Source organism: Ailuropoda melanoleuca, chromosome 16, assembly GCF_002007445.2.
Source record: "Ailuropoda melanoleuca isolate Jingjing chromosome 16, ASM200744v2, whole genome shotgun sequence".
NCBI classification, from domain to species: Eukaryota; Metazoa; Chordata; class Mammalia; order Carnivora; family Ursidae; genus Ailuropoda; species Ailuropoda melanoleuca.
The window spans coordinates 91,147,425-91,160,075 of NC_048233.1; the positions used below are offsets into that span (position 1 = coordinate 91,147,425).

The window sequence follows — 12,651 nt, forward strand, 5'->3', positions numbered from 1 at the left end:
GGTGCGAAGGCCCTGCCCCATGTCTGTCATGGGCGGCCACGTGACTCCACAGGCCCAGACTGGCGAGGAAGAGGTTGGAAGCTCTTTCCCCTCGAGGTCCGACCTCTGAGGTGCAAGGGGAGAGGGAAGGGAGCGGTGAGTGGTCCTGAGTGTGGTAGAGGTTGGAGGTCAGTGTGGCTGCTGGCGCTGTGAGTCAGAAAGGAGCCGAGAGAGCAGAGGCAGTGCCCAGGGCTCTCTGGTAATCATAGAGAGTCATCCCTGCCCTCCCAAGAGAACCAGGCAGAGGACAAGTCAGAACTAAAAAAAATATTTCATTTCATTCTGAATAAAAAACGGAACAGACAGAACTCTCGGAAATCCTGAAAACAATGTCATCGCTACAGCAAAATTTCACAGAAATCATCGCACAGAGTATGGGGACCAAGCCCAGGCCCCAACCAGCTGTGAAGCCTGCCTCTCTGGGGAGGGGCACGAAGGGGGAGGTGGCCCCTGTGGGCCAGGCACAGGTGGTGGCTGTGCCCCTGGGATGAGCCCTGCCAGGTCCCCAGGGACCAGGCTCAGGGCCCGGCCTCCAGCTACAACCACAGGACTGCAGCCAGGGGCTGGGAGGGTTGCCTTGTCTTCAGGGCCCCTCTGTGCGGGAGCCTTTCCGGCTGCGTGTGCCCCACATTCCCCGCTTGGAGTGGTAGTGGTGGTAGAAATTCCTCAGTCGGAGCCGCTCCACCTCCAGCCCTGCCTGCAGGACTCTGGGTAGAAAAGGGGTGTCAGGACCCTGGGGAGGGCTGGCAGAGCTGTCCCTGAGCCTGTAGGGTCTTGGGAGGGGTGGTTTCAGGGCCTGGGTGGTAGGGGGATAATTGTGGCTGCCCTGATTCTTCTGGAACCCGGGGGTGGGCAGGATGGGAGTGGTCAGGACCCAGGCCAGGGGCTGGGGGTGTCAGGGATTCCACTACTGTAGGACTCTGGCGGGAGACGGGGACTCAGGGCCACCACTGGGCCTGTGGAATCTGGGGACAGAGTCTGTTCAAAGGCTCTCCCTGAGTCTGCAGGACTCTGGAGGTAAGGGGTTTGGGGGATTGGGGTGGGGTCAAAGGGTTTCTCCCTAGGCCCACAGATCCTGAGAGATGAAGCAGATGGACAGAGTCCCGGCAGCACGTGAGGACCCCTTGGGCTTCCCCCTCCCCATCCAGAGGAAGCTATGAAAATGTCCTTAGTCTCCCTGAAGGGTGGGGAGGTGGTCACCTGTCCAGGAGCTCCCAGTCCTCGCCCCCCCACTGGTCACGGAACTCCTCAGTGTTCATGCCTCCGACGCGGTCAAAGTCTGACTTGTAGATCCCAAAGAGGCCAAAGCCATTCACCTCCCAGTAACCTGGGCAGGGAGGTGCCCGTCAGACACCAGGTCCTGCAAGCCTTCCTCCCCAACCTCAGGAGTGGGTCTGGTACAGGGTCCCATCATCAGAGGGGCTCTCAGGGGTCACCCTTCTATGGGGGGTCATAATCTGGAGCTCTGCACATGACTGGGGTGCTGGAGGAGGTCCCTAGGGGTCAGGCATGACCCTGGAGGTTCTGGGGGGAGGACCTGGGGTTCTGGGCACTGAGAGGGGCATTGATGGGTCCCTAGGCCTACCTCAGGGATTGGGAGGGGCCCCCAGGGGCCTAGATTTTACCCTGGCATTGGTGGGACTCCTAGTGTTACTGGGATAGGGGCATCCAGGGCATTACCGTGAGGGTCCCCAGGCGAGCTCCCGCAGCCTAGGCGCATGACCACAGGCGCAAAGGCCAGCTTGCCCTCCACACAGTGTTTGCGGATGCCATCCAGGATGTTGGGGGGGAAATGGATGTGCAGATCGCAGAGAAAAACGATGCTGCTGGCATCCTGGAGGTCGAGGTCACAGGGAAGTCTGAGCCCCATCCACTCCTCCCCAAGCTGACCCTCCCTTGGCTCCCCCCATCTCGCTCTCCCCAGCCGCGCATCCCTCCCAGGCACCTCCACCGCGTCCACTCCGGCTTGCAAGCCCGCCGAGCGCTCGAAGTTCCCAGTTCGCCTCAGGTACTGGTACCTGGGGGGTGAGGGAGAACGGGGGTGGGAAGTCACAGGCACGGGTCCCTGGGGGCAAGGGTAGGAAAACCCACCTCCCCAAGGAGGCAAGATGCACGCGGTCCTCCCCAGTGGGGGTGGAGGGCGCTGTTACCGGGGCAGCCGAGCGGCGCGCAAGGCGCGCTCCACATCCATATCCTCGCTCTCAAAGTCCACCAGGATGACGCTGAAGAGCGAGTCCCCGGTGCGGGCGTGCAGCGCGGCCATGTCCGCCAGGAACTGTGCCACCCAGCGCGCCTGGTTCTTCACTGGAGGAGGATGGTACCACTGAGTCCATCGCACGCTGACTTTGCGGTACCCTGTCCACGGCCAGTGGTGCTCCCTCACCTCGCGAGGAGGTCTCCTGGAACCCCACCCCCCATCCCGGGTGCCTGGGCCCGTGGCACTCCCGCGCACCTGGCACGATGAAGTGTACCATCACATCCTGGCGCCAGGCCAGGCGCAGTGGCCGGCAGAGCTCGGGGCGGCCGTCTGGGCGCGTGGTGGCGGCGGGGGCAGGCTCGGGACTCTCTCCGTCCCTGTCTGTGTCTCCCGCGTGGGCTCCCGGCAGTCTCAGGAAGACGTACTCTGACAGGCGCAGGCGGCCACCCCCGCGCTCCTGCAGCTCCAGCTCCAGGAGGAAGCGGCTTCCGCGCGCGGAGTCTCGGCGCTTCTCCACGTTCACAATGCGCAGAAGCGCGTACCGCCTGGGAAGTGGGACTGGGTCAGCACCATCCGGCTTCGACCTTGCGTCCTTCCCCCTTCTCTGCCCCCAGCCCCAGAGACCAGGTGGCCGCTCAAGCTGACGGGCTGGGGTAGCTGCTGTGAACCCTCTTCCCTCCCAGGCTGCCACAGCCCCCTCACACCTTATGCCCCGCGGGAGTTCCAAGACAGGCCCCCATTGTGGGGCCCCCCCCCCTACGGTAGCGCACACTTGGAAGCGTCCCCCAGGCCCAGGCCCGTCCTTTCCTCCTCTGTGGTCTTCCTGCCACCGCTCACATCCACAGTGATCTTTATGACGTGCTCAGAAAACTTCAGGGCCACCCACTGTCCACAGAATGAGGTTCGGATGTCTGAAAGTGGCATTCTAGGACCATAGGCAGATTCTAACTTGCCTTCAATGTCCCCTAATGCTGGGTAAGCTGACTTCCTCCTCCTACAGGGTCTTTGTTCTAGGGTATCCAATCTGGCATGCTTGCCCCAACCCGCCCCTGCTCTTTCTAAGGCCCTGAGGGAAGATGCCACTGGGCCTACCCTGAGCCTTTTCTGCCCCTTCCCCCTGTTCTGGCCCTGCTGAGTATATCTTTCGTCCTCCATTCTGCCTTCAAGCAAAGACTTCTCATCCTAGGAAAACAGGATCCTGCCCTTGCTAAGGTTGCCTCTTCCTTCTGCTGCATGCCCTCTCTTTGCAGGTAGCGTCCTTCACCATGGGAGCCTACCTATGTGACCTCCAAGGTCTACCCCTGCCGTCCCCACTATGGTCTACCCAAGTGTCACGGACTTTTTGTCCCAAATGCTCTGGGTCTACCTACACTCTCAGTCCTTGGAGCCATTCATACCCTGCCCTCAGGAAGCTTAGAGCCAAGGGCAGGCTCACACCCAACCACCTAGAATCAGATCCCTGCCGCTCCCATGCCATCCCATCACTGACCCGGACCTAGCCTGTCAGTCATGGCCCCTATGAGCTTCCCATCCTGTCTACTCCTCTCCAAGGCAGCAACAGGCCTGTCTCCCACCCAAACAGGTCAAACCCTTGTATTGAAAGTAAGAAAAACCTTGTATTGAAAGTAAGAAAAACGAGCGCTGAGCAGGTTGGTCAAGGCGCACAACGGCCCCTTCTCCAACCTCTGCACACCAGGCCCCTGGCCTCCTGTCCCAGTGCCTTTGCCATTGCCATCTGTGCACATTCTGCCCCTCCTTCAAGGCTCACACAACTCAGAACTCACCGGTGCCTCCAGTGGGGCCAAGTTGAGGCCTCCCACTTGCCACACCACTACCTACATGCGGGTGGAGACAGACTTAGATTCCTGGGGCCTAGGGGAGACCAGAGGCAGCCATGGGGCAGGAGCCCTGTGCCGTCCCCTGAAGTCAGAGGAAGGCCCTCTTGGAAGACCCAGTAGCACTGTTCCAGCAGAACAGGAGGGGTCCAGGGACACTCAGCTTGACTTTTGGATGTGTCTGTATTTGGAGGAAAGAGCTGGCTGGCTCAGATTCATTCTTGGGTTCAGGCCCAAGGTGACAGGGTGGGGTCTGGGGGTGCAGGACAGGGGAGCCAGCCCTGGGGGTGTGTGTGTGGGCGGGTGAGGCTTCTAACACTGGACAGGGAACCTGGACAATAAGACACCCCAGAAGACACAGAAGAGACAGGCAGAGAAGACTCCTCCCTAGGTGGTGTGGGTGCACTGCCAGGTCAGTACCCTGGGCCCTAGGGAAGGTCGAAGGTCCCACAGAGGCTAGGCCCTCCCCTTCCATGTGCGCCCGTCCCCCATACCCGCCATGGCGGGCGTTGAGCCGCTCCATGTACTGAGCCACCACGTCTACGGCCTCGGCCTCGGGCAGCTGCAGGTTCCCGGACACGTTGCAGCGCAGGTCGTTCCAGTCGGAGCGCAACAGCTCGAAGTCCATCGCGCCCACGCTGAACGTGCGCTGCCAGTCAATGGCGTCCTCGCGCCAGCGGCTGCGGGGGGCCCCCGCTGCCTCCTCGCTGTCCTCCTCGCCCTGGGCGCCATCCTCGTCTGCTTCCTCCTCCTCGTCCTCCTCGTCCTGCCCAGGCAGCTGTGGCCTGGACACCTGGGACAAGCTCAGGAAGGAGGTCACAGGCTGTGCTTCTGACGACAAGTTCAAGTCCGCGGTGGGTGCCGTGAGTCCCAGCGTGCGCGGCTGGCCCTCCCGGCTCCCCTGGGTGGCCTGCGCCCGGGCAGAGGGCCTCAGCTCTGTGGCCGGGGAGCCACCGGTCCTGCGGCCTCGAGACCGGGGCGGGCGTGGGGGTGCCCGCAGCTGCACCCGGGGAAGAGGTCTGGGACGGAGGAAGACTCCGGGGAAGGGCGGCCAGGGCGGGCCGCGTGGGCTGAGAGGTGCCAGGGCCCGCGGGGGTGCCCGTAGTCCCGGCCGCACCCGTGTCACATACACCTTTGGGGGCGTCTGCTCAGCTGCGGCTCGGGGACGCAGGGCGCGGCCCAAGAAGAGGGGCAGGGGGCGCGCTGCCCGGGCAGCCCAGCTCAGCGCCCGGGAGCGCCTGGGGATTGGTAGGTCCCGGGTGCTGGGAGGCGCTGGCGGGGTAGGCATGGCTCCCGGTGGCGTGGTGGGGGCCACCGGGGAAGGGAATCGTCGGCCGCTCTGCAGGGGGGACGCCTCCGTAGGCTCTAGACTGTCTAGCAGCTCCCCTTCGTCCTCATCGTCCAGGAAGTCTGTGGGAAGCATGGTTAAGCCTGCCACGCCCAGGTGGGCACACGCTGGGGGGCCTGGGGGGCACTCACCATCCGGGTTGAGAAAGAGGAAGGCTCGGCGCTGCATCTCCTCCTCTTCGTCTTCCTGCCCCTCCTCTCTGTCCATCTTCATGTACTTATAGAACCCAAACCTGGGGCGGGGGCGGGGCATCAGCGAGGACACCCCGCCCGCGAGGAAGCCCCGCCCCCATTCCTTGCTGCTGCGCCCCTCCCCCCACCTTTCCAAGTACAGCGGTGACTCCCGGTAGAAGCACTTGTTCTCGGTCTCCATGTGCGTGAGGCGCGTGTGATCGTTGGGGTAGACGAAGGACAGATACACCTGTGGGCAGGGCAGAGGGCTCAGAGGACCCTGGGAGGGGGGTGCAGGTCTCAGGAAACTCTTGGTGAGGGACACTTACAAACTGCAGCCCCTGGTATCTTGCAATGGGAAAGTCCTTGACAACGTAGGTGGGAGCATAGGCGCAGGGCTCCAGCACATTCTCCAGACTTGAAGGCTCCACCCGAGGAGCTGTGGGAGGAGTGGTCACAGAGCGGCAGGGTGGGTGTCCCCGCCCCCCTCTCCAGGGTCCCCTCTCACTGAGGAAGAAGGTGTCTCGGGGGTCTGGGCGCAGCATGTCAGCTCTGGGCTCCTCCTGCGGCAGCTGGCCCCCCACATGGCTAGCTGGAGACTGGGGGACGTGGGCCACATGGTCCATCTTCAGGGATGACTCATCTGGGGGCAGAGGGATGTGTGGTATCCCCAGAGATACCCCAGGATACCAGGGGTATCCCCAGGAATACCCAGAGACCACTCCTCACCCCTCCCCACCCACATCCAGAGCCCACCCCAAGGAGACCACCCATCAGGAGCCCACCCCACTCCCCAGAGAGGTACGGAGCTCCGCACCTGTGTACAGGGAGATGTGAGCAGAGCCTATGACCTCAAACTTCAGGCCCGGCAAGAAGGCTCGCCACTGGGGGAGGGAGAGAGTGGTCAGGACCAGAATGGGAACAGAGCTTGAAAGGAATGGGTCTTCTCAGATGTGGGCATGGGGAACTAGTGGGGGCAGCCCCTTCAAGGATACGGGAAACTTGGAGGGTGGATGAGAGAGGGGTTCTTGGGGGCAGGTAAGGACCCCTCCCCATGCTCCCGCCAGGCCTTTCCTGAAATCCTAAGCACTCCCTTGCCTGCTGGTCACAGCTTTCCTGTGGCCTGCTTCCCCATTCTACAGCCATTGCTCTCCTGGAGGTCACAGCTGACCTTCCAAGGGCTGGCACAGCTCATCTCACTAGCTCTCCCCCTCCTATGGCTGTTCCTTCTCAGTCTCCTTTGCAGGCTCTGTCCCTCCCTCCCTCTTCTCCAGCTGGGGTTCCCAGGAGCTGTTCTAGGCCCTCTTCCCTCCCTAGCTCATTCTGGGGCCTCTTGGCACCCCCTCATCTTCCACAAAATCACCGTAACCCTGCATCTCCAGCCTGGACTCCCTGCCAGCTGAGCTGGGTTGATGCCTGTCACATACACCTGACACATGCGACATCCCACAGAACTGGGGCTGAGAACCCCCTATCCCAATCTAGTCATCACCCCACACGCAGCCAGGCTCAGGCCCTCTGTCTTGTGCAAACCCCCTTCCCCCTGCACCTGCCACTTCTTCCTTTCCCACTTCCCCGGTTCAGGGACCACACATAAAAGGACCCTCTCCGCAGGCTCTCTGCAACAGTGGCCAAAGGGTTTTTCCTGAAATGCAAACCCAATTGCTTCATTCTCAGGACAAAGCCAGAGCTGTCCAGGGTTGGCACTGCAGGCCCTACCTGGCCACTGGACCCCCTGGAGTTCTGGAAGAATGCTGGGTGTTCCCATTCCTCTGCTGTTGAGATCTGGAATTCATCTGATGCACCCCCATCCCAGATTCTCTCCTCTTTTGATCTCCCTATGAACATCTCATCTCTCAGGACTCTACTCCAGCATCACTTCCTCCATGCAGCTTTCTGAGCAGGCAGAGTTGACCCCAAGCACCGTCCCTGAGCGTCTGCTTTGCCAACTAGACAGGAACTCCCGGGGTGGGGGCCCTGAAGGGAGTGTTGCGAGCAGAGAGGGCAGGGGAGGGGAGGTGCATTCTCTAGAAGCCCACGGATGGCAAGCCGCACTCACGCCCACTTCCACGTGGTCTGAGCCTCGGTCGTCCTGCTTGTGCAGCAGCTCAAAGTAGTACCTCCGGGAGGCCATGAGCCTGGGGACACAAGGGATCAGGGGACAGGCCCCTGCGATGCCCGCAGGAAGCCCAAACAAGAGCACAGAGAAGATGGGGTGCTCAGGGATGGTGCCCCAGGGTGGTGTGGCCAGGACAGCACAAGTGCAGTGGTTTCACGTGTGTGCGAATGTGTGCACACTCATCCACACACACTCCCAGTCACTCACCGCTTGGGCTTGGACACCTGGGAGCTGAACTTGGTGAATTCTCCAGGTGCTGTCCACTCTGAGCCAGTCTGGGAAGCAATACAGAAGGGGTGTGGGGGCTTCACCCTCTCTTTGGGGGCACCAGCCTCATCCAGTCCCCGTCCCTTAGAAGCTGGAGAAGACAGGTGGCCGAGGCGGCAGGAGGCCCAGTGAAGACAGACGGGGGACTGGGGCAGGAGGGCTGTGGGGTTGAGGGTACCTTGCCCACAAAGGCCACCAGCTGGGCACTCGCCGGGCTCTCGTTTGGGCTCAGCCAGAACTCAGAGTTGTCATCTGAAGCCACAGAGAACTGGACGTCTCCTAGGCCACAGGACAGGGACTCAGGGGGGTGTGGGGCCCCTTCTGATCTCCCCCCCCCGCCACCTGGCATGTCACCCCGCCTCGCACCATCTCTCGCCGGGTGGATGAAGCCGAAAATCCGTAGTCCATAGTTCTTCCACTTGGGGGACACGGCCAACTTCTTCACGGTGGTGCGCGTCTGGGGGGGCAGTGGCCTCTGATGTCAAAGCCCACTGCGTACCCTTTCCCGCCCTGTGGGGCCCACCCTGCCCCCCAGCACTCACATGAGGGAACAGCGGGAAGTGCAGGTTTCTCCTCAGATGGCCCACAGCGCCTCCACACCAGTCCTCAAACACGTGCAGGTTCACCTGCCCCTTGTACTGGGGGGGCGGGAGGGGGGCCTTACCTTCCGCAAAGCCCCACCTCCAGCACTCCCCCGAAGCCCATCACAAGCCGATTGGAGCTCACCTCTTCCCACCATGGGGGCACCTGATGAGTGAGGTTCAGAGGGGGTGGCTTTCCAGCCCCTGCAGGAAACAGCATGTTTGGGTCCTGGCCTTCAGGCTACAGACAGAAAAGGCACCAGGTCAAAGCTGAGAGACGGGAGGGATCCCACAACCACATGCAGTGGGACACAAACCTCGCAAGGACTCCCCTGCACACATCCAGGCAAAAATCCCAAATCCATCGTACCCTGACCACACGTCCAGATGACCTTCGTTACTGGAAGATGACCAGGCCGACACGGGGCCACCCACACGTGCACCACTACGTCCACCCAGGCCCGGACTCCAGTCTGGGCTGTCTGTGTCTGGGTGGTGCTTGGTGTGAGAGCACGCTCCAACAAGCCCACGGAGCCTTCCGTCCACACAGCCCACGGGCTCCGAGGCCACTGCACCCAAGTGCGTGTGCTGCACACACGTGTTCTTTCCCACAGCCCTGCTCACCGCCTGCTCCTCCTCACGGCTCTCGCTGGAGTCCTCCGCCCTCTGTGTGGACAGTGCAGCCCGGACACCCCTGCCCTCTGTCACACCGCTCAGCTTCTCACCATCTGTGGGTGGCATGTGGGGCAGGACTGGGGCCCAGGCTCTCTCCACGGCACGGCCCCTGCTGCTGGGGTCAGCGGGGGGCAGTGGGTCTCCCACGGAAGCCTCTCCCTTCAGTCTGCTCCCTCAGAGTACCTGACCCCCCGACCTGTAGTTATGCAATTGCTCTCTGCTGGGCTGCCCCCGCATCCTGCCTCTGGGGGTGGGCAGCCCCCTCCCAAGGCCTCCGCCTGGCTCTTCCGAGCTCCTTGACCGGTACCAGGGAGCAGAGTTGTGTCTGATATGTACACACTTATCTGGCCATCCTGGTCAGTTGCTCTTCCGTCAGGAGGACCCCCAGGAAGTGCCCTCAGCACTTTTCCCTTATACTGAGTGTTTCGTGTCTCCTTCCCTTATCAAAACTGTGCTAAGGGTTAGTGCTGGAACTTGTTATTGGGAAAGCTGGTGCTTCTGTCTTAAGGCTAAGCCAGCCCCAGCTCACGGCACACGTGCCACCGGCTGCCCTCAGAGTGGGGGTTCAGGACCTAGGAGCCCTGGCACCAGCCTGGACAGAAGAGGGATAGACACACTGATCTGGCTGCTGGAGGACCTGGGGCCAACGTAGCCATGGAGAGAGGATGTACCCCTGGAGGAACCCTTCCTGATCTGTCTGTGGACATCTCTAGCACTTAGCACCGCCCCCCCCCCAACACACACACACATCCCCTAGCCTGGGGCCTTGCCATGCCCCTAACTCCCTCAAATTCCCAGACTTCTTGTCCAAGCTGTGGACCTGAACATCCCACCCTGTCCCCCNCCCCCCCCCCCCCCCCCGTGGGGGTGGGGGGGGAGTGCCACACCCTGGGACCTGAGGCTCTGCAAGGGAGGCTTTATTGTATCCCACCTCTACCCCTCCTGGCGCTCCCACCCAGGGATCTCCAATCCAGGAGCCCCGCCTTTGCTCCAGGGCAAGCCCGGGTTTTGACATCCTGACCCCAGGAGCTAGATTACTGTGTGGATACAATTGACCCGGGCCCCTTCTCCAAGACAGGGGAGCTGTTCTTGGTCTCCTGCCTGTGGGACTCCTGTGGTACCTGCCCACCTGCTCCTTCTGGGTTCCTCCCTCACTGCCCTCTGTCCAGCTAGGAGATGAGCCCCCAAGAGGCTCCTGGCCAAATCCCCACAGCCTGGCCCTGATACTCCCTGCCCACCAAGCTAAGTCCATGGGTACTAAGAGTCTTCTGTGGTGGGGTCTCATCCTAGGCTGCCACCACTGTCCTGCACAGTGAGGTCCAAAGGGGCCTCCTGCCACACGGGTATCCTGCAGGGTACCAGGAAAGTCGCCCCCTGCCCCGCTCCAGTGCTGCCACCCCAGTTGTAAGTGAAGACAGCACTGACCCAACACTCAAAAAGGCCTCAGGCATGTCCAGCTGTTCAGCTTCTCACAAGCCTTACCCTGGGGGTAGCCCAGGTGGCGGACAAAAGGTGAGGCTGCAGCCTGGAGCCAAGATCTGTGGGCTGGGGCTGTTCCTGGAAGGTGCCACATGAGAGTTTGACCTTCCAGGACCCTGAACAGCTCCTGCTCACCCAGGAGTAGTGAGGGCAGTCTGGCCCATCACCCAGCTTCTCTGCTGACATAGCTGAGAGCAGAGAGGGACTCAGAAATGGGGTTCCCACACCTCCACCCCCTCCCCAGTTGCTGAGCTAGACTCCCCAGCTGCTCAGGAAGTCAAGTTGGGGAGGACTGTGGTTGCTTGGAAAGCCACAGAGGTGGCTGGGGAAGGGGGTCTGGTTTTGTTCTGTGTCATTGGGTCACGCACTGGGTCCTGCCTCGTTTGCTCAGAGCTGTGGGAGGAGGGCTTCTTTTAGGGACTGAGCAGTGCTGGGGGCCTCTCAAGAGTGTGGTGGCTGTAAGGTGTATGGACTCTGGGGGGTTGGGACAAGCTCCAGACCCCTGGCCCGGGAGCTCCGTGGAGCCAGGTGTCCAGGCACACAGGGGAGGCCGAGTGCTTTGGCAACTGGGAGACAGGAGTGGGACTGAACAGGGGGGTTTGGACCCCTCGGTGGAGTGGCCCTGGGTGTTGGGAGCCAAAGTCATTGTTATGAATCTTTACGAAGCAAGACTCTCCCCACCTCCTATCCTAAGGACACCCAGCACCCTGCTTCCTTAAGAAGGGCCGGGGCAGCCTGGCTGGGATCTTCCCAGGCCTGGGCAAGGGCTTCTGCTCCCGCCCTAGCTGGGACATTTGGGATAGGCAGTGTGGGGGTGTGGTGGTTACGCCTGCCCTGAGGTGCTGCCCTCGCTCCCATCCCCACACCCCTTCCCCAGGCTCTCTGCTTCTCCTCTTCCCACCAGGTCCTAGATGTGTTTCAGCAGCCTCCACGTTCAAGAGGCCATTGGATCCTCTTAGCTAAAGGGGCATGACCCTTCCCCTGGCTCTTTCTCACAAGACTCAGCAGGGCCTGATTTGCTTTGTGGGTTCACTGTCCTCACTGAAGTGTGAGCTGGAGGAATCTGGGGAAGTTCACTCCGTGCAGTTCAGGGGTCCCCAGGATGGATCTCCATCACCCCCACACAAAAGCCTCTCAGTCTCTTGTTACAGGTTTACCTACGGCACCCCCTCCAGGAAGCTTTCCAACAGCACCAGTCAGCTCCCTCCAAACCCTTCCCCCACCCCCACCCCGTCGGGAGGCTGGATCTGTCTCTCCCCTCTTCCCCAGCAGATGGGTAAACTGAGGCTCTGCTAGGGAGGCAAGTGGTGGAGGTGCAAGGCCTTCTTGGAAATCCCAGCATGCAGGGCCTGGGGGCGATGTCTCCAAGAGCCCACCGTAAACCCCGTCACTACCGGCTCCAGGTCAGATCCCGGAGTCCGCCAGGTTTGGGGACGCTCCCCAAGAGGGTCGCGCACGTCACTGCTGACGTCATTGGGCTCCGGGCCGGGCCGAACCGCGCCCCCTGCCCCAATATCGCCGAGCGGGGTAGGGCCACCAGGGTCTCCGGTCGCGTCTGGCCCACGCCGAGACCCGGGCGCGGTGAGAAGACCCGGACCCCGCGCTGCTCGTAGCCCTCACCGCCCCCCGCCCCCAGGGCGCGCGCCCCCTCCCGTACCTCGCCCGTAGCCCAGCCGCTGGCGCAGCGCGCGGCCCTGGCGCACCAAGTTCAGGTGCACGTACGTGAGCCACGCGGCGCAGGTCAGCAGCACCAGCAGAAGCAGCAGCTTGATCTGTTTGCGGATCTTCTTCACCGGGAACCACGGCATCGCGGCCGGCCCCGCCCCACCTCGGGCCGAGCTCAGCGGCACCGCTGCGGCCCCCGGTTCCCGCGCGCCCCGCGCCGCATCTCCCGGCCCCGCATGGCCCTTTGTCCGCCGCCCGCGGCCACAGGGTTGCGGC

General features: G+C 62.2%; 1 protein-coding gene across 2 annotated transcripts; it reads right to left on the reverse strand.

Moving 5' to 3' along the window:
• Positions 1–324: 324 nt before the first annotated feature.
• B4GALNT4 (beta-1,4-N-acetyl-galactosaminyltransferase 4) lies at positions 325–12,645 on the reverse strand. 2 transcript variants are annotated; one of them, XM_002929485.4, is made up of 20 exons: positions 12,368–12,518; positions 9,181–9,284; positions 8,702–8,797; positions 8,518–8,613; positions 8,342–8,432; positions 8,154–8,254; positions 7,916–7,983; positions 7,649–7,727; positions 6,407–6,473; positions 6,098–6,232; positions 5,919–6,028; positions 5,739–5,839; positions 5,551–5,651; positions 4,566–5,481; positions 2,492–2,781; positions 2,190–2,343; positions 1,985–2,057; positions 1,720–1,873; positions 1,240–1,366; positions 325–746 (listed from the first exon to the last, which is right to left on the reverse strand). In XM_002929485.4, the coding sequence occupies exons 1-20, from the start codon at positions 12,516–12,518 to the stop codon at positions 623–625; spliced, it is 3,138 nt and encodes a 1,045-aa protein (XP_002929531.4). In that variant the 3' UTR covers positions 325–622. The 2 variants fall into 2 exon arrangements, with proteins under 2 accessions (XP_002929531.4, XP_034501623.1); XM_034645732.1 differs by having other exon boundaries at positions 4,566–5,651; positions 12,368–12,645.
• Between the last annotated feature and the right edge of the window lie 6 nt (positions 12,646–12,651).

What these genes read in the sequence shown, in the direction of transcription:
- B4GALNT4 (XM_034645732.1), bottom strand. Translation starts at nt 12,518, where the DNA reads ATGCCGTGGTTCCCGGTGAAGAAGATCCGCAAACAGATCAAGCTGCTG. An exon ending in TGGTGGCCTTTGTGGGCAAG is followed by an intron (nt 7,984 to 8,153) that starts GTACCCTCAACC and finishes ATTGCTTCCCAG; the next exon opens with ACTGGCTCAGAGTGGACAGC. An exon ending in GATACCAGGGGCTGCAGTTT is followed by an intron (nt 5,840 to 5,918) that starts GTAAGTGTCCCT and finishes CCCTGCCCACAG; the next exon opens with GTGTATCTGTCCTTCGTCTA.